Source organism: Bos taurus, chromosome 18 (assembly GCF_002263795.3).
Source record: "Bos taurus isolate L1 Dominette 01449 registration number 42190680 breed Hereford chromosome 18, ARS-UCD2.0, whole genome shotgun sequence".
In the NCBI taxonomy this organism is placed as follows: domain Eukaryota; kingdom Metazoa; phylum Chordata; class Mammalia; order Artiodactyla; family Bovidae; genus Bos; species Bos taurus.
In genome coordinates, this window is record NC_037345.1 from 56,644,486 (window position 1) to 56,672,371 (window position 27,886).

The 27,886-nt window shown below is 56.4% G+C and overlaps 1 protein-coding gene across 1 annotated transcript; it reads right to left on the reverse strand.

Moving 5' to 3' along the window:
* Positions 1 to 316: 316 nt before the first annotated feature.
* LRRC4B (leucine rich repeat containing 4B) lies at positions 317 to 24,753 on the reverse strand. Its single transcript, NM_001192281.2, is given in 3 exon segments — positions 317 to 1,086; positions 1,089 to 2,227; positions 24,457 to 24,753. Coding segments are annotated over 3 exon segments (2,145 nt in total). The 3' UTR covers positions 317 to 377.
* Positions 24,754 to 27,886: the final 3,133 nt, after the last annotated feature.

Consider the following 27,886-nt stretch of genomic DNA (forward strand, 5'->3'; position numbering starts at 1 on the left):
GGGCTGTTGGGGGCGAGGAGAGGACGCCCTTCAAAAAAGCTCCTCTCTCCCCTGGAAGGCGGAGGGCCGGGAGCAGTTGGTCGGGAGAGCGAGGAGGAAAGGCGGAGGATTCCGGCCACTCCCCTCCTGCGTCCCCTCCCATCGCCAGGGAGTGGGGCGAGGCTCGGAACCGCTGGGGGGCTCCATTTTCGGGGCCCCACCATGTCCTCGCTTGGAGAGCCGCCCTGGGGTCCGGACGCGGGGGGGCGCCTTGAGCTGCCTGCCCCAACCTCCCCTGTGCGGGGCTGGGGCTGTGGGGAGGGTCCCGGTCCGGCCCCAGCCCCTCCCCCCTAGGAGGGGCCCACCCCCGCAACCCCCGCAACCCCCCAACCCCGGCTTCAGATCTGCGTCTCTTGCACGTTCTCCTTGGAGCCGCTCTTGAAGAGCAGAGGTTCGTGGATGGAGTTGAGGCCGGGCGGGCCCTTGCCCCCGCAGCCCCCGCCGCTGGGGTTGCTGCTGTAGTGCGCCTTGAAGGCGGCCGCCACGTAGTGGTGGTGGTTGAGGTGGTCGCGCTCCAGCGCGGGCAGGGCCAGGTGGCTGTCCCCGCCCACGCCGCCCCCGCCCGCCACGGCGGCGGCGGCGGCCACGGACACGGCGGAGGCGGCGGGCAGCTCGTCCTCCACGTTGATGATCTCCACCGTGCGCGTGGGCCCATGGTGCTTGTGCAGCTGGTGCTGCCTGCGCAGCTTGTAGAAGGCCACGAGCATCACGGCGGCCATGAACGTGATGGCCACGAAGCAGCCGATGATGATCTTGGTGGTCTTCATGACGTCATCCAGGTCCTTGAGGGCGTTCTCCGTCACGTCCGTGATGGGCACGGTGAACGCCTTCTCCGTGGGCCTCGAGGAGCGCGGGGCGGGCGCCGTGGTGGACGAGGAGGCCTGGCCTGCCCCCTCCCCGGGCCGGCCCCCGCCCCAGACGCCGTCTGTCGTGGGCCCCGGCGGCTCCTTCTCGGTCCCGCGCGGCTGCAGAGCCTCCTCTCCAGGCTGCGTCTCCAGGGTCTCCACCGTCACGGTGGTGAAGTAGGTGTAGCCGCCGCCTCCGCCTCCGGGCCGCCCCCGGGGCCGCCCCCACCGCCGCCGCCCGCGCTGCCGGCACTTCCAGCCGCCACGGGGTCCACGGCCGAGACGTTGAGTGTGGCCGAGGCTGTGGTGTTGCCGGCCGAGTTCGTCACCATGCAGGTATACTGGCCCGTGTCCTGCACAGTGACGTTGGTGAAGTTGAGCGTGCCGTCGTGGAGGACGGAGATGCGCACGCGGTACGAGCCGTGGGTCATGAGGGTGCCGTTGGGCGTCAGCCAGTTGACGGAGGTCATGGACGTGCCCGTGCGGCACTTGAGCTCGGCGGCCATGCCCTCGGTGACGTTGAGGTCCGTGGGCGGCTCCACGATGACCGGCGCGTAGCAGGTGAAGTGCGACTGGTCCAGCTCACCGATGTAGCGCCCTTTGAGGCCGGCGGGCGCGTGGCAGCGCGCGCAGCACGTCGTGTTGCTGGGCACCGTCTCCTTGAGCCACCAGCTGAGCCACAGCACGTCGCAGTTGCAGTGCCAGGGGTTGTGGTTGAGGTGGACGCGCTCCAGGCGGTGCAGGGGCGTGAAGAGGTCGTGGGGCAGCGACATCAGGTTGTTGTGGGACAGGTTGAGCTCCTCCAGCGACTTGAGGTCGTCGAAGGCGTTGCGCTCGATGGTGGCCACCTGGGCGTGCATCAGCCACAGCTTGCGCAGGCTGGTCAGGCCCTGGAAGGAGCCCGGGCGGATGAGGTCCAGCCGGTTGCCAGACAGCTCCAGCTCCTCCAGGCGCACCAGGGCCGTCAGGTTGGGGATGTCCTTGAGGTTGCACATGCCCAGGTTGAGGTAGCGCAGGTTCACCAGGCCTTCGAAGGCCGCCTCCGAGATGTACTCCAGCCGCTTGAGCTCGCCCAGGTCGAGGCGGCGGAGCGAGGGCACGCGGTTGAAGGCGTACGACGGGATGCTCTCGATGGGGTTGTTCCGCAGCCAGAGCTCACGCAGCTTGGACAGGTACTCGAAGGCCTGCGTGGGCACCGTCGTCAGCCGGTTGTCGAACAGTTCCAGGGTGTTGAGGCTGGGCAGCCCGTTGAAGGCGCCCACCTCGATCTTGCGAACCAGGTTCTTGCTCAGCTGTAGGATCTCTAGGTGCCGAAGGTGCTTGAACGTGTCCGTCCGGATCACCTGAGGTGGGGGAGGGGAGACACCATCGGTGATACTGACACTAACCGGGTGGACCACAGAGGATTTTTTTTTTTTTTTTAAATTTTATTGAAGTATGGTTGGTTTGGGCTTCCTTGGTGGCTCAGACAGTAAAGAATCTGCCTGTAATGCTGGAGACCTGGGTTGGATCCCGGGGTTGGGAAGATCCCCTGGAGAAGGGCATGGCAACCCAGTCCAGTATTCTTGCCTGGAGAAGCCCATGGGCAGAGGAGCCTGGTGGGCTACATAGTCCAGGGGGTTGCTGAGAGTCAAACACCCTGAATGACTAACACTTTTCATGGTTGGTTTATTTCTGTTGTAAACCAAAGTGATTCAGTTATATATACATGAAAAATACATGTATATATTCATATACATGAAAATATATACACATATATATACAACACACATTCTTTTTCTATTCTTTTCCATGATGGTTTATCACAGGATATTGAATATAGTTCCCTGTGCTATACAGTAAAACATTGTTTATCCATTCTATATATAATCATTTGCATCTTCTAATCCCAAACTCCCAATGCATCACCTCCCCCTTGGCAACCAGGAGTCTGTTCTCTATGTCTGGATCAAAGAGCTCTGAGTGCTGGCGCGGGTGACGACTCCCCATGTCTCCATCTTTTCTGTAAGACCATGAGGTCACTGGGGAAAGTAGTTTGAGGCTTTCTTCTTATAAAGTGAAACAGAGAGTTAGTTACCTGGGACCCAGCCCCTCCAGTTCCCAAGTATTTCCCCATGAGAAAGGACAGCAGATGTCCATCCAAAAGCCTGTGATGGGTGCTCACAGCATCTGTGTTCATTACAGCCCAAGCTGGAAATGAACCAGGGCCCATCACCTGGTGATGGAGCCATGCTCTGTGTCTGCAGGATGGGACATGATGGCTCAGCAAGGAAAAATAACAAACTTTGGACACAACTTGGATGGATTTCATGGGCATCAGGTTGGGTGAAAGCAGCCAGACCCAAAGGAGCATGTGCCACAGAACCCTGTTCATTCCACGTGTGTGTGTAAGTTCCTGGGCAGGGCGAGGACAGTCTGCCAAGGGCCACGAGGGAACAGGGTTCCTGGGCTGATAGAAATGTCCCTAGTTGGGGTGGGGGCTACAAAGGTGAATGCAACTGGCAAAAGTTCCCAAACTGTACCCATAACATAGTGAAGTCGCTCAGTCGTGTCCGACTCTCTGTGACCCCATGGACTGTAGCCTACCAGGCTCCTCTGTCCATGGAATTTTCCAGGCAAGAGTACTGAAGTGGGTTGCCATTTCCTTCTCCAGGGGATCTTCCCTACTCAGGGACTGAACCCAGGTCCCCAGCATTGCAGGCGGATTCTTTACCAGCTTAGCCACCAGGGAAGCCCACCCGTAACATGGGAGGCATTTTATCCCATATAAAGTATTTAATCAAAAAGATTAAATATAGGAAATTCCCTGGTGGTCCAGTGATTAGAACTCCAAGCTCTCACTGCCAAGGGCTCCAGTTTGGTCCCTGGTCAAGGAACTAAAATTTCACAAGCTTTGTGGCATGGCCTAAAAAATAAAGATTAAAAGAAGTTAGGGACTTCCCTAGTGGTCCAGTTGTTGACTCTGTGCTGCCAACGCAGGGGGCATGGGTTCAGTCTCTGGTTGGGGGACTAAGGTTCCACATGATGCATGGCATGGCCAAAAGATTAAAAAAAAAAAAAGTTATGCCAGCAGCTAACATGCATCAGATACTTCTTGGGTGCCAGAAGCTATTCTAAATGCTTTACAGCCAACAACTCAGTTAATCCAACAAATCGCCCTGAAATCCATAGAACAACTATGAAATCCATAGAGCTCCAAAAGCCAGGTTTCTCAATAACTTTGGCACCAAACCCCATTTGGTGGCAAAACCTGATCAGAACTCATGTGAAGCTGTTTAAAGCTTTTATTGATCCCCTTCTTGTGACTAGTCAAACATTCCACTCTAGAAACATTCCAGATTTAAGAAGTATGAGATCGTTGGGGGTGCTGTAAACCTATATGCTGTATATGAATACCTTTCTAATATCAGATGGCCAAACACATTCAGCCTCAAGGGTGTCACAGGAGGGGTTATGAATGATCTCCATCTAAGTGGGAAGATGAGGGTGAAAGAGGAGAGTGGGAAAGCTGGCTTAAAACCCAACATGCAAAAAACTAAGATCATGGCATCCAGTCCCATCACTTCATGGCAAATTGATGGGGAAAAAGTGGTAACAGTGACAAATTTTCTTTTCTTGGGCTCCAAAATCACTGTGGACAGTGACTGCAGCCATGAAATTAAAGGATGCTTGTTCCTTGGAAGAAAGCTATGACTAACCTAGACAGCGTATTCAAAAGCAGAGACATCACTTTGCCCACAAAGGTTCATGTAGTCAAAGCCATGGATTTTTTCCAGTAGTCATGTGCAGATGTGAGAGTTGGACCCTAAAGAAGGCTGAGCGCTGAAGAATTGATGCTTTCGAACTGTGGCGCTGGAGAAGACTCTTGAGAGTCCTTTGGACTGCAAGATCAAACCAGTCAATCCTAAAGGAAATCAATCCTGAATATTCATTGGAAGGACTGATGCTGAAGCTAAAGCTCCAATACTTTGGCTACCTGACTCTTTGGAAAAGACCCCAATGCTGACAAAGATTGAAGGCAGGACAAGAAGGGGACGACAGAGGATGAGATGGTTGGGTGGCATCACCGACTCGATGGATGTGAGTTTGAGCAGGCTCCAGGAGCTGGTGATGGACAGGGAGGCCTGGTGTGCCACAGTGGGGTAGCAGAGTGTGGGAACGATTGAGTGACAAAACAAGGGCAAAGTGGGAGGAAGTGGAAGCACAGAGAGACGCAGCGACTGGCCCAGGGATGCACAGGAGGGGCTGGCAGATCTGGGATCTGACTGAGGTTGTCTGGCTCCAGAGTCCCAGCTCTTCACCCCTGCACTCGGCTGCCACCTGTTAGGGTGGAGGTTGATGGACCACAGAAGGGGCAGTGCAGGGCTGGGCTTGGGACGCACAATCTAATCTTACCAGATTCTCCTCATCAATCACCGTGCTGGTTACACCAAGGCATGGGAGACTGCGCAGCCATCAGACAGCTTTTCTGCAGCCTAGTTTTGCCATGGAGATGCTTGCATTTGAATACTAAGGGGATAATGGAGAACCCTAAATAGCAGACAGTGTGCTTATGTCTTCATAGAACTTAAAAAAAAGCAGCCAAGGGACCGGGTGTGTGCATATACACAGCAGGAAAAGGCTGCAAAGGACATGCCCTAGCCATTTCTTAGTGGTGAACTCCAGCAGCTGGGGATTATGGGCTTAAGTTATTTTTCTTAAGTTATGCTTTCTCTTTAATGAAGAAAAATTATTTTTAAGTAGAAAAACACTTTAAAAACTTAAAAAAAGAGACTCTAACCTGGGAGGCACCCCAGTATAAGGAACAATGTCATTCCTGGTGCAGTTATCATCATAAAACAAGAGCCACCATTCCTGCTGGCATGACCCAACAGAAACATGATGCCTGCTACATGTTTAATTGTCAGTTTCCTAGAGGCCACATTAAAAAAAAACCCACAAACCCAAGACAGATGAAATCAATTTTAATGATTGATTAGCTTGATAGTTCCAAGATAGAAGGGGGCAATGGAGGATGAGATGGTTGGATGGCATAACTGACTCAATGGACATGAGTTTGAGCAAGCTCCTGGAGATGGTGAAGGACAAGGAAGCCTGGCGTGCTGCAGTCCATGGGGTCGAAAAGAGTTGGACACGACTTAGCAACTGAAGTGGATTCCCTGGTAGCTCAGCTGGTAAGAATCTGCTTGCAATGCAGGAGACCTGGGTTCGATCCCTGGGTTGGGAAGATCCCCTGGAGAAGGGAACGGCCACCCACTCCAGTATTGTGGCCTGGGGAATTCCATGGACTGTATAGTCCACAGGGTCTCAAAGAGTTGGACACGGCTGAGCAACTTTCGTACACTCACTGGTGACTGAACAGCAACGTTATGATTTCAACATGTAATCCAGGGGAGAACTTACACATGAGATGTTTTACAATCTTTTTTTAAAATTTATTTTTACTGAGCTGGGTCTTCATTGCTGCATGGGCTTTTTCTCTAGTTGCAGAAAGTGGGGGCTACTCTCTAGTTGCGATGCTCCAGCTTCTCATTGTGGTAGCGTCTCTTGGTGTTGAGCACAGGCTCTAGGTCACGGGCTCAATGGTTGTGGCCCATGGGCTTAGCTGTTCTGCCACATGTGGGATCTTCCGGGACCAGGGATCGAACTTGTGTCTCCGGCATTGGCAGGTGGGGTCTTTTACCACTGACCCACCAGGGAAGCCCCTATTTTACACTCTTTCCACACTAAGTCTTTGAGGTCTGATGTGTGTTTGACAGGTCACGCCCTTAGCAGCTGGTTCCTGCCTTTCCCCTCAATAATAGGATATCGTGAGCCTTCCCAACGTCATGAATATGCTTCTAAAACCTGACTTCTGTGCCCACCTAGAATCTCTTCCTGGGGCTACGCCTGCTTTCAGAGATAGAATTGACAAGGTCAGTTTTTTCTTTTCCTGCCTCGTCTGCTCCTGCCTCGTCTCATTTCCTGCAGTGAACAGGCTCACCTTTAGACCTGGACTCAGCTAGGGAGGGCTGGCCTGGGGACCCTGCAGCCCGCCAGGTCTGTGTCTGCAGTCGGGGCTGAGAAGAAGAGGGGCCCGAAAGCCTTGGCCTGGCAGCTCTCGGGGGCCCTGGAGCCCCAGCCCTGCTACTTGGGCCGCGGGGAGCCTGGGTTTCCTTCCCTAAGCCGTCCCAGAAAGAGCCCAGTGTGTTCTCTCGCCAGCCCATCCTGCGAGCTTCCAAACAGCAGCATGACAAAAAGCTTTCCCGATCAAACTGGCTGGCCCTTTGCTTTGCTCAACGACTCTGAGTTTCCCAAATATAAAAGCCACAGAACCCTTCTCACAGGCTGTCTTTCCTCATCGCCCCGGGAAACGCTGGCAAAGCCCCAAGCAGGCCTTTTAGTCGCTGTTTCCATTAATAGCAACAATAATAATAACAGTAATATGCAGTCATTACTAATCACTAGGCAGAGAATGAGGTGGACTCGTCAAAGGTCAGACTTGGGGGCTTAGACTGAGAAACTGAGAACACGGGTTGCTGGCCCAGGTGCCGGCAAGATCCCCTGGGAGGCCTTCCCTGGTGGTCCAGGGGCGAAGACTCCATGCTCCCAGTGCCGGGGGCCGGGTTCCACCCCTGCTCGGGGAACTAGATCCCTCACGCTGTAACTAAGAGTTCGTGTGCCGAAGCTAAGACCAGGTGCAGCCAACCAAACCAACCAATAAGTATATGAAAAGAATTTCTAGGAGCCGCCCCATCGCCCCCTCACCCTGTCTGAGTCACACAACGCCCTGTGGTCCTCCCTAGTTCCCAGCAAATCTGTCCACATGCCCCACCCTGTCCCCATTCCTTCCGGGGTCCCCATCCTCAGCAGGGCCCCTCTAGCCCGCCTTCCCAGTCAAAAGCAGGAATGTAGCTTTGCACCCCGCATTGCCCACAGCCTCCCATGTTAGGGCTGGTCAACCAGCAAGCCAGCCAGTTCTGTCCCTTTTGAATGTCTCTTGCCTCCTCTGTTCCCATGGCCCAGCTTATGTCTCAACCTTCCCAGCCTCCAATCTCTTCCCTTGAGTCCATCTGCAGGGCCTTGCGACACCTGGACCTGACCCAGCCTCTGCCTTCCTCTAGAGCCCTCCATGGCTCCCCAGTGCCCTCCGGGAGATTCAGCCTGCCTTGGAAGCCTGGCTTGGCCCCCTCACCTGCAGCCATCACTCCAGCTGCATTTCAGCCAGTATCAACTTCTAAAACTATCTCACAGGCACTCCACCTTTGCATACACTCTTACCCTGCTCAGAATGCCCTTCCCTTTTCATCCACCTAGAAAACTCCTGCCCACCCTCTTGTGCTACAGTCCATGGGGTCACAAAGAGTCATACACGACTGAGTGACTGAACTGAACTGACCCTCTTGTTCTTCTTGTTCAGTCACTCAGTCGTGTCTGACTCTTTGCGACCCCAATGGACTGCAGCATGCCAGGCCTCCCTGTTCCTCACCATCTCCCCGAGTTCACCCAAGTTCATGTCCATTGAATTGGTGATGCCATCCAACCATCTCATCCTCTGTCGTCCCCTTCTCCACTTGCCCTCAATCTTTCCCAGCATCAGGGTCTCTTCCAATGAGTTGGCTCTTCCCATCAGGTAGCCAAAGGACTGGAGCTTCAGTTTCAGCATCAGTCCTTCCAATGATTGGTTTCCTTTAGGATGGACTGGTTTGATCTCCTTGCAGTCCAAGGGACTCTCCAATGTCTTCTCCAGCACCACAGTTCAAAAGCATCAATTCTTCCACATTCATCAGCCCTCTTTCTGGTCCACCCTCTTGAACCCAGCCCAAATGTCTCTCATTCATTCATCCATCCTTTGCCTATTTATTGAGCCAGGATAGGGCAATTCTGAAGGAGCAAATGGAGGAGGACCATTCTCCATGGAAGGGCACCTTCAACACTAGGCCTGCAGAGCTGGCTGGAGGACATGAGGTGCTCGGTGAGATTCGCTCAGTACAAGGCTTGGCACGCGCAGGCAGCATCTGAGCTGCAGTGATGAGTGCCAGGCTCTGGGCTGGGCACCCCCAGCCACCAGCCCGGCTTGTCCTGCCCAGCCCGGTGGGGCCGATGCTGTTAGCGCAGCAAGGTCGAGTGACTCAGCAGGGCTGCTCACCAGGCCTGGGGGAAGCCCACAGCTGGTAGGTGTGCCCAGGTTTCCCTGGTTCTCTGCACAAAGCAACTGAAACCACATCATGTCCAAAAGGTGCGTCCGGCTCCGCCCAGGGCTGCGGCTGCTCCGGGTCCACGTGCTTTGTCCCCTTCGTGCTGGGAAGGGGGTGTGTGACGGGAGCTGCAGGGGCACTCCCCAGGCGGGGCTGGGGGGGGTCTCCCCGCCAGTCCCTTTAATGATGCACTCAAGGGCAACCCACTCCAGTACTCTTGGCTGGAAAATCCCATGGACCGAGGGGCCTGGTGGGCTGCAGTCCATGGAGTCGCTAAGAGTCGGGCACGACTGAGCGACTTCACTTTCACTTTTCACTTTCATGCATTGGAGAAGGAAATGGCAACCCACTCCAGTGTTCTTGCCTGGAGAATCCCAGGGACAGAGGAGCCTAGTGGGCTGCCGTCTATGGGGTGGCACAGAGTCGGACACGACTGAAGCGACTCAGCAGCAGCATCGGGAATAAGCAGGCTGCAGGCCGGGGGTGTGGCAGAGAAGGGAAGCCCGGGTTTACTGAGGAGGCACTGTAGGCTTGCTTTAAATAGTGAGTCCCTTTATTTGTAACGGGATTCCAGTCTTTTCTCCCTCCTCTTCTCTGCAGGGTGACTGGGGGCTGTGGGTGGGAGTCAGCGCTGGCTGGTTCGAATCTTGGCTTTGCTGCTGACCAGCGGTGCGTGCTATTGGAGAAGGAAATGGCAACCCACTCCAGTGTTCTTGCCTGGAGAATCCCAGGGACAGAGGAGCCTGTTGGGCTGCCGTTTATGGGGTCGCACAGAGTTGGACACGACTGACGCGACCTAGCAGCAGCAGCAGCGGTACGCGATTGCCCAGGTGTCCTAACGTCTCTGAGACCATTTTCCTTGCAGGTCCTGCAGCGTTGTGAGGCTCGGACAAGATAGGCAGTGCCCGGGACATGGCAAGCAGGCAGTAATACATATTTTTAAATTGTTGATGGGCTGATGATGACCGTTAACAACTGTCATACCTCCGGGCTTCCGGCTTCTTCCCTGTCCGTTTTCTCTACATCTGCTGCCAGAACTGTCTAAAGTGCAGTTCACATCCTGCCACATCCCTGCTCACAGCCCTCCCACGGCTCCCTGTGACCCTCAGCCTGGTATCAGAGGCTCTGGACCTGCCCCACTGGCCTCCCCCCTGCTCTGGCCACAGGGAGACATATGGGGTTCTATATGCTCACCATGCTTTGCCCGGCCTCTTTGCCTTCGCACAGGCTGTGCCCTCCACCTGGTATGCCTGCCATGGTTGCTCAGTCGCTTCAGTCATGTCCAACTCTTGGCGACCCCAAGGACTGCAGCCTGCCAGGCTCCTCTGTCCGTGGAATTCTCCAGGCAAGAATACTGCAGTGGGTTGCCGTGCCCTCTTCCAGGGCATCTTCCTCATCCAGGGATCGAACCTATCTATGTCTCTTATGTCTCCTGCACTGGCAGGCAGGTTCTTTACCATTAACGCCACCTGGGCTTCTAGTTCCCTGGGACATTCCAATCGCCTTCTGCCAGGAGTCTCTCTTTGGCTTGTGCTCACTGACTCATCACAGGCATTCTCTTAGCAGACCCTTATCATGCTGGTTCAGTGCATGTGTCTCCTTGTCTGGGCTGTGAGTCTTCATGAGTAAACTCCATCTGAATCATTTCTGCCTTCTCTGCACCCAGTTCAAGCCTTAGTCAAGGCTTAGAATGGACAAGGCTCATTTGGAGAGCATCCATGGTGTGAGTCAAAGCTATGGTTTTTCCAGTAGTCATGTATGGATGTGAGAGTTGGACCATAAAAAAGGCTGAGTGTCAAAGAATCGATGCCTTCAAACTGTGGTGCTGGAGAAGACTCATAAGAGTCCCTTGGGCAGCAAGGAGATCAAATCAGTCAATCCTAAAGGAAATCAACCCTGAATATTCATTGGAAGGACTGAAGCTAAAGCTGAAGCTGCAATACTTTGGCCACCTGATAGGAAGAGCCAACTCATTGGAAAAGGCCCTGATGCTGGGAAAGATTGAGTGCAGGAGAAGGGAACAACAGAGGATGAGATGGTTGGATGGCATCACCAATTCAATGGATATGAGTTTGAGCAAACTCCCAGAGATAGTGAAAGACAGGGAAGCCTGGCATGCTGCAGTCCATGGGGCACAGAGTCAGACACAGCTGAGCGACTGAACAACAACCTAAAGATCAAAGCCAGTCAACTCCTCTCCTCTTCCAGAGAATACAAGGCTGACCCCATCTCTGACTCTAACAAAGGACCATCCAAAGCAGGTTCCTAACAAGTCAAACGGAGAAACTAGTATTTGTTGAGTGGCTTAGAGGTAAAGTGTCTCCTGGAATGCGGGAGATCCAGGTTCGATCCCTGAGTCAGGAAGATCCCCTGGAGAAGGAAAATGGCAACCCACTCCAGTACTCTTGCCTGGAGAATCCCATGGAGGGAGGAGCCTGGTGGGATACAGTCCATGGGGTCGCAAAGAGTCGGACACAACTGAGCAACTTCACTTTCACTTTTGCATTTAGCAGACCCTGTGCTAAGCACTCAGGTTGTCATCTGCTTTGATCCTTGTGGAAATCTTGTCACATGAAGATGACCAACCACATGCCCTTGCCTTCTCTCTGCACATTTGGCGGTTTACAGCTAAGGACATGGAGGTTCATTGAGGTAAAGTCATTTGCCCTCAGTCTCACAGCTCCAGAGTAGCAGAACAAGGACTCAGTGTCTGCTTCTCCTGAATGGAAACACCGGGTCTCCGCCACGCCCACACCTAAACCGAGAGGGCTGGGCTTCTGTGGGTTCCAACGCAATTCGCTGAGCTGCAGAGCCCATCCATTGTTCATGTTACCCACATGCTGACTTGCTCATTTGGAAGATACTCTGAGTGCCTGCTATGTGTCAAGCACCGTGCAGGGCTCTGGGAATCCAGCAGGGAGAAGACACAGCCACAGCCGACTTCCCAGAGCCCGACCTTGAGAGGGGACCTGAGACACCCAACATACTAATTATGCAAATGATCATTTAAGTGGTGATGGTGTAAACAGATCTTGGGAGGTGCCCTGGCCGCAGGGGAGAGGCAGGCCTGCGGCCCCTTCACCCAGCACCATCTGAAACCCCTCCCCAAACCCTCTCTGATGCTAAGGGCCGGCTCACCCTTGTGTCCACTGACACACAGTGGGATGAACAAGGTGGGGACTGGCTTCTCAGAGCAGGCAAATCCCCCTGCTCTCCGAGTCTGACGTCTCTGGCTCAAGGGAACGCTGACATCCTGCCAAGCCCTCCTGCCCCCCGCCCCCCACCCCACAACCCGTGAGCCTGGCTCTGTGCTGTCACGGATGCAAACAGTGGTCAGGCCAGCCTGGGAACGTGGTCTCATCCCTGACCACCTCCCTCCCCGCTGGGGACTTTTCCCCCGGCTCCTTCCATCCTGTAACCTCGCCTATAAATTAGGGGACTTTCCACTTCAGTAGTGGTAGATAAATGCTATTAACGTTGGGGAGGAAAAAAAAAAAAACCACCGTATTCTTTTGGGATTTTTAAGAAAATAAACTGTCAAGAAATCCCTTATTAAAAATTTAACTGTGGTTGGAGAATCATGAGACGAATTGTTCATCTGAACACCATGAAGATAAATCGCTTTTATAGGTTTTGAATGTAATGAACCGCAAACAAAAATTTAGTAAGCTTCCCGGGTTTTTTTCTCGTTAATTATTTTAGGTTCACTTTTTTCCCCCCTTGGGCTGCGTTGGGTCTTAGTTGAGGCCCTCGGGCTCAGTAGCTGGGGCACTTGAGCCTAGTTGCCCCACGGCATGCGGGATCTTAGTTTCCCAACCAGGGATCGAACTTGCACCCCTCCGTGTCGGAAGCGCAGAGTCTTAACCACTGGACTGCCAGGGAAGTCCACATTCACAGGTTTTTTTTTTTTTTTCCAATTGTTTCTTTTTTCCTGTATCCACTGCTTTTATGACGACTTCTCTGAGGTCAGGGACTCATGCTTCCCATTTTCAGTGCGGATTTGTCTGACTGCGAGGATGTGGCCAGAGCTGGGCAAGCGTGTGGGCTGCTGAGGGCTCTCATCTTGCTCACTGAGCTCCCCCAGGCCTAAGACTCGGCCTTCTGGGGCCCGAGTCCCCTCTGGAACATGGGGACACGGGCCCTGAGGACCGAGAACAGACACGTATCACAACAACACGGCCCAGCCCAGGGGCCACCCAGAACGCAGCATCCTCTCCATCACCGCTCCCTCACTGCCAACGACAAATCCAAACAGTGTGTCCCTGCTAGGAGGTTCCAGGCCGTACCAGGCACTGCTCTAACGGGGGCTCCGAGAGGCTCCAGGGGGGCAGAGGCTGTTCCCCAGGAACCATGATGGGAGAGGGCAGCTGAAACCAACCTCTCAACGTGCTCCCTGGGCTGGCCCTCCACGGCTACATGGGGCGGCAGGGGGTGCTCAGGCCAGGGCGGGAGAGGAGACAGCCTGACATCCACGTATCGGCTCCCCGGACAGCCACTGTGCTCAGACAGACCCCGCCCAGCCATCTTACAGGCCGACCCTGCAGCCTGGTGGATAAAGCTCTGGGGTCGATCAGGGACCTCCTGTAGAACACAGGGAGCCAAGCCTGGAGGGGAGGCGGGGGGCTTGGGGGAGAATGGACACGTGTATGTATGGCTGAGCCCTTTGCTGTTCACCTCTAACTACCACAACACTGTTCATCAGCTGTGTGCGTGCATACTAAGGCACCAGGCGCTCTTCCCTCATCAGACCTGCTGAGGCACTGAGTCCAGGGCCCCCAAGACCGCACGGCACACAGAGGCGCTCAGTACGTGCTGGTCCAAAGGTTAGAGACATGGAATTTCTTGGCAGCTGTAAGATGGACCATTATCCCCATTTTGCTGACGACAAAACTGAGGCTCCAGTGGGTTCCACAATGTGTCAGAGGACTCGTGAGTCAAATCTCAACAGTCCCCCACCATCCTAAGTGCCAGGGTTGCCCAAGTGAGTGGCAGAGTGGAACAGCATTCCAGAGAAAGGGAACAGCGCATGTGAAGGTGCTGAGCTAGGAGGGAGCAGGAAGGGCCAGTGTCCTGCCCAGGATGCAGGAGGCTGGAGAGGGGAGAGATGGGTGGGGGCCGAGTCCTGAAGGATTCTGCCTCCATCAGGGTGGGTACCAGAGGGAACACCGGGGCATCCGATGTTCAAAGAAGTGGACCAGCTCGTTGGCACAGGACTTGCCCCGTGAGGCCCGAGGTGTGTGGCATCATTTCCTGGGCCTGCTCACCTACACACCTGAGTCTGAGAGAGCTTTGCCGCCCCTCCCACCCCAGCCTGAGGCAGGCAGCCCACTCTCAAGGGATAAATGGGGAAGGGGCTCCACCCACATATCCACCCACTCGGAAAAACTAAATTTAAAAGCAGGCAGAGTTCTCACTCTGCGTGTGTGCTCAGTGGCTTCAGCTGTGTCCGACTCTGTGCGACCCCATGGACCCCACCAAGCTCCCCCGTCCATGGGATTCTCTAGGCAAGAATACAGGAGTGGGTTACTATGCCCTCCTCCAAGGGATCTCTCAACCCAGGGAGTGAACCCATACCCCTCATGACTCCTGCACTGGCGGGCTGATTCTTTACCTGCTGAGCCAGCAAGGAAGCCTGTGAGAGCCTTAACCTGGAGACAATCCAAATGCCCGTTAACAGGACTTCCCTGGTGGTCCAGTGGTTAAGAGTCTGCACTGCCAATGCAGGGGGTGTGGGTTCGATCCCTGGTCTGGGAACTAAGATCCCACATGCTGCTTGGCGTGGCCAAATGCCCATCAACAGAAATGCAAAGCGGAACTGAAGTATCTGCAATGGATAGAACATGACCCAACAATACAGAAGGGAAAGGGGAGCAGCCATGGCCACAGGAAACCCCAGGGATGCATCTCAGCAGGTTGGTGGAGCAGAAGCAGCCAGACGTGCAGGAGGGTAGCTGCCCGGAGTGAGGACTCTGGGGGAGGATTCAGAGGTTTTTTATGTTCCGTTTCTTGTCCTGGTGGCATTGATGTGGCCCTTCTCTCTCTCTTTTTTAAAACGTTCACTTTTTGGCCTGCCACACAGCATGTGGGATCTTCATTCCCCGACCAGGGATCAAACCCTCACCCCATGCAGTGGAAGCAAAGAGCCTTTTTTTTTTTTCCCCACTTATCTATTTATTTCTGGCTGCACTGGGTCTTCATTACTACATGCGGGCTCTCTCTAGCTGCAGAGAGTGGTGGTTACTCTCCGATGCAGGTACTCGGGCTTCTCTTTTTGGGACCACGGGCTCTAGGGCACTCGGGCCTCGGTAGTTGTGGCTCCCGGGCTCCAGAGCTCAGGCCCAGTAGTTGGGGCACACAGGCTTAGTTGTCCGGAGGCACGTGGGATCTTCCCAGACCAGGGATCTAACCCGTGTCCCCTGCGTTGGCAGGCAGATTCTTAGCTACTGGACCACCAGGGAAGTCCCAGCCCTTCCCTTTCTGATGATCGTTTTGAGCTGGACATTCACGTCCATGTTCTTCTTGTGTGGGTGTTACATGTCAAAATGAAAATAAGTCAGGAAGAGTCTTCCTGACTTCCAAGGCTTCCAGAGTCCTGTCTTGACAGATGCAGAAACTAAGTGTCAGAGAGGGCGACGGGAAGACCCAGGGTGCTGGGGGGCGACAGGGTGACCCAGGTTCGGGCGGTGATCCAGGGTTCTGGGGGCAACGGGAAGACCCAGGGTTCTGGGGGGCGACGGGAAGACCCAGGGTTCTGGGGGGTGATGGGAACACCCAGGGTTCTGGGGGGCGATGGGATGACCCAGGGTTCTGGGGGGCGACGGGATGACCCAGGGTTCTGGGGGGGTGACGGGATGACCCAGGGTTCTGGGGGGCGACGGGATGACCCAGGGTTCTGGGGGGCGATGGGATGACCCAGGGTTCTGGGGGGCGCTTCCAAGGGAAGGAAGGAGGAAACGAGAGTCAGGATGGAAGCTGGGGAGGTTGAGTTAGGCATGCAGTCCTGGGAGCCTGGGCATGGCCCCTGAGGCTGGCTGTCCCTTCCTGCCTCGGTGACCCAGGTTGGGGAGTCCCACCAGCCTGCCCTTGCTGACCTCCAGAGAGGGTCCTTCTGCACCCACTCTGCTCACCATTCCCTTCCTTCAAGAGCTCTGGCTGGGAAAAGTCCATCCAGTCAAAAACCCCCTGTGTTTCCTGATGCTGGTAAGGACTTGACTGCCCAGAAAATTGCAAACTGGTGCGTAACTGCAAAGCCATTTCTGGTGCTCGCCTCGGTCACGTGCCACGGTGGGTTCTTCTCTGCAACAGACTGACTTTCTTGAAACCAAAGCCTGGCTGGCAGGGCCTCACTTTTCTGGGCTGACTCCTGGGACCCAGGACAAGCTGTCGGGGTCACCACAATTTGGGTGACCTTGGACGAGCAGGGGCACAAGCCGCCCGCGCCCCTGCTCCCGCACCCATCAGATGGGCGCAATCCCACTGTTACAGGAACAAACAAGTTGGGGCAAATCTTCCACAAACTCTAGTTCTTTCTCCCTTCTTCAGGGAAAGGTGAGAAAATCCCAGTGTAGACTTTTTACTTCGGCTTGTGCAACATTTTCTACTCATTTTTGTTTTTAACAGCTGTATATATTTTGGGCTCTGCTGGGTCTTGGTTGCTGCCTGGATTCTTCTCTAGTTGCTGGCAGCGGGGGCTACATTCCAGGTGTGGTGCTTGGGCTTCTCCTTGCGGTGACTTCTCTTGTTGCGGAGCACGGGCTCTAGGCAGAAGGGCTCAGTAGTTGCAGCTCCCGGGATCTAGAGCACAGGCTCAGTAGTTGTGGCGCACCGGCTTAGTTGCTCCAAGGCGTGTGGGATCTTCCCGGACCAGGGATCGAACCCGAGTCTCCTGCATGGGCAGGCGGATTCTTAACCACTGAACCACCAGGAAAGCCCTGTACTTGTTATTTTTTAAGTTCATTTTTTTCCCGGATACAAAAAGTATTAAATGCCCTCACTGTAGAAAATTTAGAGAATGAAGAAGACATCAAGAAGAAATTAAAGGGATTCCCTGGCAATCCAGTGGTTAAGACTCAGTGCTTTTACAGTTGTGAGCCCGGGGCCGCTCCCTGTTTGGGGAGCTGAGATCTCACAAGCTGCAGCATGGCCAAAAAAAAAAAAAAAAACAGGCACTGTTAATACATCTGGGTGGTCCCTGGATTTTGTTTTAATTTTAAATTAAATTTTAAAGACACGCTGGACATACTACTTGCATTCTTTGAAAAGTTCAATATGATCTTCTGAGCATTTCCCAGTGTCCTTCAGTAGTCTTCGAAACTCGATTTTAAACTTTTATTAATTTATGTGGCTCTGTTGGGTCTTCAGTTCAGTTCAGTCGCTCAGTCGTGTCCGACTCTTTGCGACCCCATGGGTAGCAGCACGCCGGGCCTCCCTGTCCATCACCAGCTCCAGGAGCTCACTGTTGGGTCTTAGTTGCGCATGAAGGATCTTCTGATACGGCACATGGACTATGCAGTTGTGTGAAGGCTCTGGAGTGTGCAGGCTTTAGTAGTGGCAACGCTTGCGTTTAGTTGCTCCACTGCATATGCGATCTTAGTTCCCCGAACAGGGATCGAACCCACGTCCTCTGCCTTGCAAGGCGGATTCTTTACTGCTGGGCCACCAGGGAAGCCCCTGAAACTCCATTTTAAATCGGTGCGTGGATATTCCGTCGTTAGGATGCTCAGTGATTCACTGAACTGATGTCTGATCACTGGGAGCCCAGGCTGCTTCTGTGTTTTGGCTGTTGGGCCACCCAGCCTTCAGCACAACTCTGAGTGTCTCCTTAGGATGGAAGCGTATTTCCCAGGCAAGTGACTCCAAACACGTTGCCCAGAGGACCTCATGGTGGGCCCCCAGAGGGACCAGGGCAGCCCCCAGAAGCCTGAGCGGGTCAGCGTACTTTGTGAGGTCAAGTGCATCATGTCCTCTGAATCCCCCTGGCGTGCATTCCGAAGACATGATCCCGCCACAGCCCCCAAGGGGCTCCTGAGGGAGGGCTTGTGGTGGGGACAGCTTGAAGCTTCCTGGGGGCTGGGGGGAATGGTTGGGGGGGCCACCAAGGAAATTCTGCAGCAGTTAAAGCAACCGAGTATACACACAGAGACACACACACACACACAGAGCGACGTGGAAGGCTCTTAACCACCCAGGCCTGGTGAAAACAGTGAGACAAAGGAAGCCGTCTATAACGCAGCTTCATTTACATAAATTAACAACGCATGCACACAAAGCAACAATAAGCATTTTGCAAGAACGTACACAAGCAGAAAGATCCAGAGTAAACACACGCGGATGGTCGGCTCTGGTGGGGGTGGGGAGGGGAGCAGAGAGGGGATGAGGAGAGGAGGTCGAGGCTGTGACTGAGGGAGTGGTTCCAGGGAGGACCCCCGCCCCGCCGGCTGGGGCTGGGAAGGGGTGAGCTGGCTGAGCTCCACTCAGAGGCATGGCTTCTACCTGGAAGAGGATCCGGGGGAGCAGAGGTATCCCTGAGCCGGCCAGGGTGGGCATGCGCCCGGCCTGAGTGGCATCGGGGCTGAGGGAAGGCGAGTCCCTAGGGCTTTGCCAAAAAGCATCTCCGAGGGCCTGGCTACATGGGCACTGCGCTCCCGGTGTGGTTCTCGCCCTCGCTGGACCGCAGGCTGGGGCAAGTGGGAACGGGTAACTGGACCTGAGGGCTGCGCCCAGTTCTCAGGGCAGGGGGCTGCAGGACTGACTTGCTACAGCTCACAGAGGGTCCCCTGGGGCTGGCCTTCTATCTTCAGACAAACACCTGCTGAGCACCTAGTGTGTGCCAGGCTCTGATCTGGGTGCTGGGGAAGCAGAAGGGAGCCGGGGAAGTCCCTGCCCTCAGGGAGGTGACCATCTGGCTGGGAGCCCAGATGACAAGCAGGTGACCACGGACAAGCGGGGGTGGGGGGTGGCTCTTGAATCTCCCAACCCCGGCCACCTCTAGGGGGCCAGGCCTCGGGTGTGTGCATGTGTGTTTGGGGAGGTCACAGCCTCCGACCTGACCATCCCACTTCTAGGGATTTATCCCCAAGGCAGAATCCAGAATGGTACAAAGAGCAAGCACTGAGGATGTTCACTGCAGTGTTGCTTACATCAGTTAAAACATTGGAAGTAAGAAGGGACGAGTTAATCAACCCGGTGCCCACGAATGGGAATCCAATATGGTGGTTAAAATACAAGTAATAGACAGAGGAGCCAGGAGGGCTACAGTCCACGGGGTCGAAGAATCGGACGTGACTCAAACGTACAGTAGACAAGTATCAGAATCAGGGAGAAAGATGTTCATGGTTAGACTCCTAGGTGCCCAAAGTCAGTTGCAAACCAGTATGAAATGGGGTGATTCCATTTTTCCTTTTAAAAAATAAGAGCAAAATCTCTCTTTAGAGACCTGAACCTGTCCTACGCAGGGAGGGGCACGTGCTGAGCCTCTGAATGAAAAGACACCACGTGTTAATGGCAGTTACCTGTGGTTGTCGGATGACACTTGACTTTTGTCCCTGTGTTCTTACTTAGATATCTTTCCTAGTTTTCCTAAATTAATTTGTGTTTCTTCTAGAATAAATAATTTAAAACCACATTTACATAGACACAGAAAAGACCCAGGAAGGCTTTAAAATAAAATGTAAACAGTAGTTATTTATATCTAGGTGGTGGGACTAAGGGTGAGTTATTTCAGTTTTTAAAATCTGAATAATTAAAAAGCTATTTGGTAATTAAGGTGATCTCACTTCTCCTGCTATCTGCCTGTGTCCACCGAGGGTGTACGATTCCACCAAACGTTTCAAATCATCTGCTTTTGTGGACTGGACATTTCCTGACCTCAGGGAACATGCGGTTTGGGGTCAGGGGTTAGTGCTCTTCAGAGCAGGGGGTACAAGAACCTCCAGGGGTGAGACATGAAAGTGTTAGGATTTCAAGACATGCCTGCCATTCTTGGGGACTTCCCTAGTGGTCCAGTGGTTAAGACTCCAAGCTTCCACTGCAGGGGGTGTGGGTTCGATCCCTGGTCAGGGAACTAAGATCCCACATGATACATGGCTCAGCCAAAAAAAAAAAAAAAAACAAACAGACATGCCTTCCACCCTTTAATGGGCTTCTCAGGTGGCTGTGTGGTAAAGAATCCGCCTGCCAATGCAGGAGGTGAGGGTTCGAGCCCTGGATTGGGAAGATCCCCCTGGAGAAGGAAATGGCAACCCACACCAGTATTCTTGCATGGAGAATCCCATGCACAGAGGAGCCTGGTGGGCTGCAGTCCATGCTAGGGTCACAAAAGAGTTGGATGTGACTGAGCACACATGAACACCATCCTTTAACGGTAGCCATTTTTGTGTAAGCTTTATAATATATGCAATCCATGGATGCTGTAGACCTTTGCATGACTTTTGTAATAAATTCATATATGTATAATCTGACAGGGGTGTGAGTTACATGGTTTGGTGGCCAGGGCCTGGGAGAGGGGGTGACAGACACGTGAGCAGGCAAGTCCAACCAAGGGATCCACTCAAACCTACAAAGTCATCCTCTCCCCCGCTTTTCCCAGATCCACTTGGCTGAAAAATTCTGTGGTCTCCACCTTCCAAACAGACCCAGCATCTGTCCGCTTCTCTCTACTACCACCACAACCAGTCCAGGAGTGTGCTGGGCCACCAACCTGTCTCTCCTGAGCTCTGCACCAGCCTCGGAACAGGCCTGCCTGCCATCACTCTTGCCTCTGGGGTCCCCACACCTTGGCCAGAGAGAAACCCAAGTCAGGGCCCATACGTCCTCTGCTCAGAGCCTCCCCTGGCTCCTGTCTCCGGCAGAGAAGAGCCAAGCGCTCACCATGACCACGCGACCCCTTTGTCCGCTCTCTGTCCTCACCCCCCGCCCTCTTCTTGTGGCTCACTCCGCTCTGGCCACGCCAGTCTCCTGGCTGTTTTTCCTACACACCAGGTAGGCTCCACCCCAGGGCCTTTGCACCTGCTGCTCCCTGCCCAGAACGCCCCCGCAAGGCTCCCACCATCACCTCCTCCAAACATGTGCTCAAGGAATTCCCTGCCGGTTCAGCAGTTAGGACACCACGCTTCCACTGGAGGGGGCTCAGGTTCCATCCCTGGTCAGAGAACTAAGATCCCACAAGCCCTACAGCTCAGCCAAACAAAACAACTGAAAACAAACATTTGCTCAAATGTCACCTTCTCCATGAGGCCGCCCTGACCCCTGTGCCTATAAAGCTGCAGCCACCACCCCCTCACCCCCATCCAGCCTCCTTACCCACAGCCCTTAACATCTTTAACACAAAGCACATTTCCTCCTGGGCTTCCTAGGTGGTACTAGTGGTAAAGAACCGCCTGCCAATGCAGAAGATGTAAGAGATGTGGGTTTGATTCCTGGGTTGAGAAGATCCCCTGGAGGAGGGCTTGGCAACCCACTCCAGTATTTGTGCCTGGAGAATCCCATGGACAGAGGAGCCTGGCAGGCTGCAGTCCATGGCGTCGCAAAGAATCGGACATGCCTGAAGCTACTTCGCACGCACACACATTTCCTTTTAGACAGAGGCCTGGAATGCGGGTGCTAGGAGGGAGCATCTGGCTGTCGGTTTTGCTCACTGATGTGTCCCAAGTACCTACACTACAGCCTCCCTCGTGGAAGACGACCAGGTGATAGTCAATGATGGAAGCGTTAAGGGGGAAGGCCAGGGATGTTGAGGGGCTGTGGATCCAGAGGGAAGGCTCGCCTGGGGGACCTCAGGGCCCAAAGAGAGGCATGTTCAGGCGAGGGGATGGTCTGAGCAGCCTCTCAGGGCTGGGAGAGTGACCGGTTGTTGCAGAAGAGCCTGGACTCTTTCCAGAGACCAGGGGGTTTTGGAGCATTTTAGGCAGAGGGCTCCAAGACTGTGGCCACCTGATGCGGAGAGCCGACTCACTAGAAAAGACCCTGATGCTGGGAAAGACTTGAAGGTGGAAGGAGAAGGGGATGACAGAAGATGAGATGGTTGGATGGCATCACCGCCTCCATGGACATGAGTTTGAGCATGCTCCGGGAGCTGGTGATGGCCAGGGAGGCCTGGCGTGCTGAAGTCCACAGGGTTGCAGAGAGTCAGATACGACTCGGCAACTGAACAGCAGGCAGAGGGCACTGCCAGGCCTGCGTGGAGGCTGCTGGGAGGATGGGCGGGGTGTGCGGAGTTAGCAGCTGGCAAGGCTGGGGCATGGTGCTGCTCGGTGGCTGTCCTAGGTCAGTGCCCTGTGCGGGGTGGGGGTAGGGGCACCTGGGTGGGGACATGCCCTCAGCAGCTGCTGGAGGGGTGGAATTTTTCATCAAGCTCCCCATGGCAATCTGCTCCCACCACGGGGAGGCCTCTGTGGCGTGTACTCCGTGGCTCCATCACAGACAGGATCCCTGACGTGCTCACCTCCCCACTTCAGGCTCCCAGTTCCCAGCTCCCCCAGTCTGCCATCAGTCGACTGTGCCTTCCTTCCCTCCTGGAGTGGAAGCCGCCCAGGGAGAGGAAAGGGCCTGGCAGCATCGGTGCGCCATCACAGGGGTGCCGGAGGACAGGGCAAGGGGGCAAGGGGAACAAGGGCGAGAATGGAGGACCCACTTAAGGGAGAGCTGGACAGAGCGGCTGAGACTGAAGCTAGACTCCAAGATCAGGAGCGGGAAAGGGAACCTCTTGGGGGAGGCGGCTGGGGAGGCGGCCTGGAGCCTGGGGGGTCACAGTCCTGCAGGAGCAGGGCTGGGCGATGTGGGGGTAGGACATAGTCCTGTGGGAGCAGGGCTGGGTGACGGCCAACTCTGGCATCGGGGTTTCTATCCCCACAGCCACCCAGGAAGCGACAGCCTGGCCTTTGGCATTTCTCTTGACACTGACCACCCCGCCGCAGCACCAAGAGTTCCGCTCTCTGGCCCCACACATGGGGCCCCAGTCCTCACATGGTCAGATGGGGGTGGTCCCTGACCCCCTCCCCTTCCTGGGGTCAGGCCAGGAGGTGCAGTGGGGAGCAGATGTTTAGCTCAGACCCCTCTTCTCTCATGGCTCTACAGGCTGGGATAGAAGAGGCCTGCATGGGGACAGAGGATTGACCAAAGGCCTTTGAAAGAGAGGGTCTCTGACTTCCCGGGTGGTCCAGGGGGCGTGGGTTTGATCCCTGGTTGGGGAAGGTCCTGCCTGCCCTGCCGCAGGGCAAAGCCAAAAACAAACCAACCAAGCCCAGTGGTTCTCAGGGCTTCCCTGGTGGTCCAGGGGTTAAGACTTTGCCTTCCAACACAGGAGGTACAGTTTGTTCCATGGGTGAGGAGATCCCACATGCCTCATGGCCAAAAAAAAAAAAAACACCCACACAATCCCTCCCCCGCCGTGGTTCTCAACCAAAGGGGATTCCCTCCGTCCCCCAGGGATGTCTGACATCTGGAGACATGGTTGGGACGGGGCGGGGAGGGTGGGATGCTACCGGCTTCTGGTGCTCAGGGATGCCACTCCACATTCTACAGCCCACAGGATGCCCCGCTCCAAGCAACGATGACTCCCCCAACCAAGGATGATCCCCCACAACCAAGGATGACTCCCCCAACCAAGGATGACTCCCCAACCAAGGATGACTTCCCCCAACCAAGAATGACTTCCCCCAACCAAGAATGACTTCCCCCAACCAAGAATGACTTCCTCCAACCAAGGATGACTCCCCTAACCAAGGATGATCCAGCCCCAGAGTCAACAGAGCAGAGAAGGAGATACCCTGCTTCAAAACAGCGCAGCTCTGCCCCCAAAGCGTCCTGGGTGGCCTGTCTTAACCACAATAATAATCGGATGGCACCTGCCCCATTCCAGCACGAGCCAGCACCTGGCAACGCTTGGCTCTCGTAAAGACTCCCTGGGCCCGGGAGCCCTGAACCATAAGCGAATGAGTGCTACCCGTGCCAGAGCAAGTCTACACCCTTGACAAGTATGAAGTCCAGCAGCCCTCGCACCCGCCCTGCGGGCAGAGCTCTTATCATCCCCATTTCCCAGATGGAAAAACTGAGGCCCAGCATCATGTGACCAGTGCCCCAGGCGGCGGGCACAGCAGTGCAGATGGCATGGGGGGCCTCAGCAAAGGGTCACCCCCAGCACGACCTGTGGCTCCCGTGCTGTGGGAGGCAGGCAGGCGGTTCTGCCGCAGCCCAGACACATGGAGGAGCCTCATGCTGAGAAAACCTAAGACACAGCCTCGGCTCAAGGGACGAGGATGCACATGGCGTCCGAGAAGTGCCCAAGGGACGGAAGGATGGGCTCGAAGAGCTGGTGGCTCAGGGAGGAGGGACCAGCCGCCCAGCCACCATGCACGCCCCTGCCCCAGGGTCCCCACGATGGCAGCAGCCTGGCTCACCTGGATGCCGTTCTCCTGCAGGTTCAGGTACCGCGTGTTGACAGGGATGCTGGCCGGAACTTCCGCCAGCTCTCTCCTGGTGCAGATCACCCGACTGGCCTGGTTGCTGCAGGAGCAGGCCGCGGGGCAGGAGGTGGCCGGCGGGGCGCCCCCTCCGGCAGCGGATGTCACGGCCATGCCGCCCCCGCCGGCCCCCAGGGGCGGGGAGAAGAGCCAGAGGAACAGCAGGGCCCCATGGGGCCAGGACATCCTACCGGGCGGCAGTGGGGGGCACAGGGAGCCGCGGGCGCGCGCCATCCTCAATGTTCATGCTCCGCCTGGGCGCCGGGGGGCTGTGGTATGGGGGAAGAAAAGAAGAGGCTCAGTGAGGGAAGGGACTGCCCGCTCCAGAAGCCCAGCTCCTCCCCTGAGTCCAGACAGCTTTCTGCTGCCACTGCCACACAAGGCTCAGGACCCAAGGGGGCGAGGCCACCCCAGGTCCCAGGTGATGAGGGCCCAACAGGCCGAGGGAGGCAGACAGCAGGGGCTGGCCCTCAGCTCACCATCTCCGTGCTGGGAAGACTTTATGCCCATTTCCCAGAACAGAAAACTGAGTCTAGGGGGAGAGGATGTGCCAACAGGTGGAGACAGCAGCCCAGGTTAAAAACTTGGCTCCTTGTGTGATTTCACAAAGGGATATCAATAGGTGGAGATGGAGTGACAGACAGATGAGACACAAGTGACAGGCAAAAGGTGATGAGCCAAGCTAAGAAAGTCAGAGTTGGGATCTGGCGCCCGACTCGGCATCCACCAGAGTCCCCTCGCCACCTGCACGCGCCTCTGGATGCCCCCTCACCCCACTTCTCCTTCCAGGGAGTGCTTGCAGAGGCCAGGTTTCCCAGGGACCCGGACACCTCACCCACCATCACACACGGGGCTCCTGTCTCCCTTGCCCCTCCTGGCAGCAGTTGGAAAGATTGAAGTTAGACTCAAAGGGGGACCTTGAAGGAGAAGGTGAGGTGCCAGGCAAGGCAAGTGCAGAAGGGCCAGGTGTGGGCAGGTGAGGCTGGGAGGAAGCCCGCGGGGAGGCAGGGGACTGGCGGCGATGACAGGGGAGGAGGTGGCCCAGGGTGGCAGGCGCTGGAGGCCACGATGGCGGCTGGTGGGTCTGTGCCAGTGGCTGCCGCAGGATGAGGCTGAGCCGCTGCTGGGGTAGGGGCTGGGTGACTGGGGACTCCCACCTGGAGCTCTGGGAGGGGAGGGGGCGGCGTGGGGTCAGGTCCTCTCACCCCCATCTCCATAGGAGGAGAGACGGGCTAGAGGGAGATGGGCTAGTCATGACGGTCGCAGTGAAAACGACAATAACTTGGGAATTGTGAGTCAGCCCCTTCTTGCGCCAGACTGCACACGCTTGTTTAAGCTACCCCGGAGCCTCGGGAGGAAGCTGTGAGGATACCCAATTGACGGATGAGGCCACTGAGGAGCCTGGGGCTGGCTGGGTAGTGGCAGAAGGGGACTGTGGTCTAGGGTTTATCCCTGGGGCGCCCGGCCCTCCCTTCCAAGCAGCCTCTCCATCCCAAGCGCACACACACACACGCGCGCCCACGCCCGCGAGCTCTGCTTCAACACGGCTGACCCGAGAGTTTCCCACGCTGGGGAGTCCGGGGGGACCGGGGATGGGGGGCGGGTGCGGTCTGCACAAACGCGCGCACCCTCAGCGGTGACGGGGCGCGCCCTCGCGCTCCCAGACCCGCGGACCAGGGGCGGCTCACCCCCGCACTCCGTGCGCACGCACGCGCACACGCTCCAGCCCCCCGCGGTTTCCAACATCATTGTAACTCGGATCAAAAAAAAAAAAAAAAAAAATGCATGTGCGTGTGTCCGTGTGCCTGCGCGCGTGTGTGAGGGGAAGAGCAACAGCTAGACAAGAGAGACAGAGCGGAGAGATACAGACACAGACACATAGAGATGGGGCTGGGTGGAGTGGGGTGGGGGGAGGGCTGGTCCTGGGTCTACACCCCAGACTCATCTTTCTGCCCGGAGGGCTAGGGGGGTGCGAGCGCCTCTCTCTGTGTGCGCTGCGAGGGCGGTGGGGTCCTCGCGTCCCTCCTGCTCGGTCCTCGTCCTGCGCCCACCATGCCCGTCCCCACCTCACGAGACTGGTGAGAAGCCAGCCCCCCGCCCTTCCCTCTCCGCTGCCCCCCGCCCCCGAACCGAGCCTAGAGGCCGCGCAGCCCGAGGGGGCCAGGATTCAAGGCCGGGGAACCCCCAGATCGTGATGCCCCTCGGACGGTGGGAGCCCAGTAGCGCCCACCCCAGGTCCAGACCGCCGCTGCGTCTCTCTCCCCGCCGCCTCGGTGCCCATCTCGCCCGCTGCCAGCCCGCAGCCACCCCCACCCGCTTCTGCGGCGCCTGGGCCTCCTTCCCCTCCTTCCTCGCCCTCCGCCATCTCTCCGTGCTTGTCGCCCCCCGCCCCCCGGCCCCCGACACACACCGCGAGGGACACTCACCCCAGTGGCTCGGCTTCCGCTGGGCCTCTCCCTGCGCCCCAGGCCCCCCCCTCCGCATGCCTCCAGCCGCCGGGGGCTCTGCCTCCCCAGTCCTCCAGGGTTTCCCGTCGAGGTTGTGGCGGGGGGGGGGGGCGCAGGGGCTTCTTGGGTCTCCCCGCGCCCCCCCCCCCCCTCGCCTGTCGCCCTTCCCACCCCCCCTCCCCGGGAGGCTCGTCTAGGCCACTGCAGCAACCGTCTCCTCCTCCCCTCCCGGCTCGCCTCCTCCGGTCGGCTACCCCCGCCCCCACCTCCGTCCGCCTCCCGTCTCCCCCTGGGGACCCCGGCCCCCTGCTCTCTCCCTGACCCCCCTGCCTCCTCCAGTCCCCCGTCCACCTCTTCAGGGCCCCCCTCCAACCCCCTCCTCAGGCGCCCCCCTCGCTGTCTCGCTGCCCTTGGGACCACCGGGCCCCCCTCTCCTTCTCATCTCCTCACTCTCGCTGCGCCCCCATCACCCGCTCGTAGGCCGGTCGGGGAGCGCGTCTCGGTCAGATTCTCTGTCCGTCGGTCCGTCCGTCTCGGTCTCCCTCGGCCGGACTCCGTCTGTCTCTCGCTCGCTTTCTCCGCGATTACAATTTCTAGTCACACGGCAGTGCAGAGCCAAGCTGTGCGCCTCGGCTCCCTCCTCCCCGCTATCTTCTTCCTCGCTTCCTGCGCGGGGCGGGTGCCTCCCCTCCCTCCTCCTCGCCCGCCCCCCCACCCCCCACCCTTTCCTTGCGCCGGAGGCCTCCCCCTCCCCCGCTAATCAAAGGCTCTGTTATCTAATTAACCCATTGGTTCTGGGCAGCCGGGGAAGGTCGAGGGAAGCGGGGGAGGAAGGTTGAAGGCTGGGCTGCCCGGGGAAGTGGGGGAAGGGGGGCTCTGGGCCGTGCCAAGCCCGGCCTCGTGGTCCAGACAACCTCAAG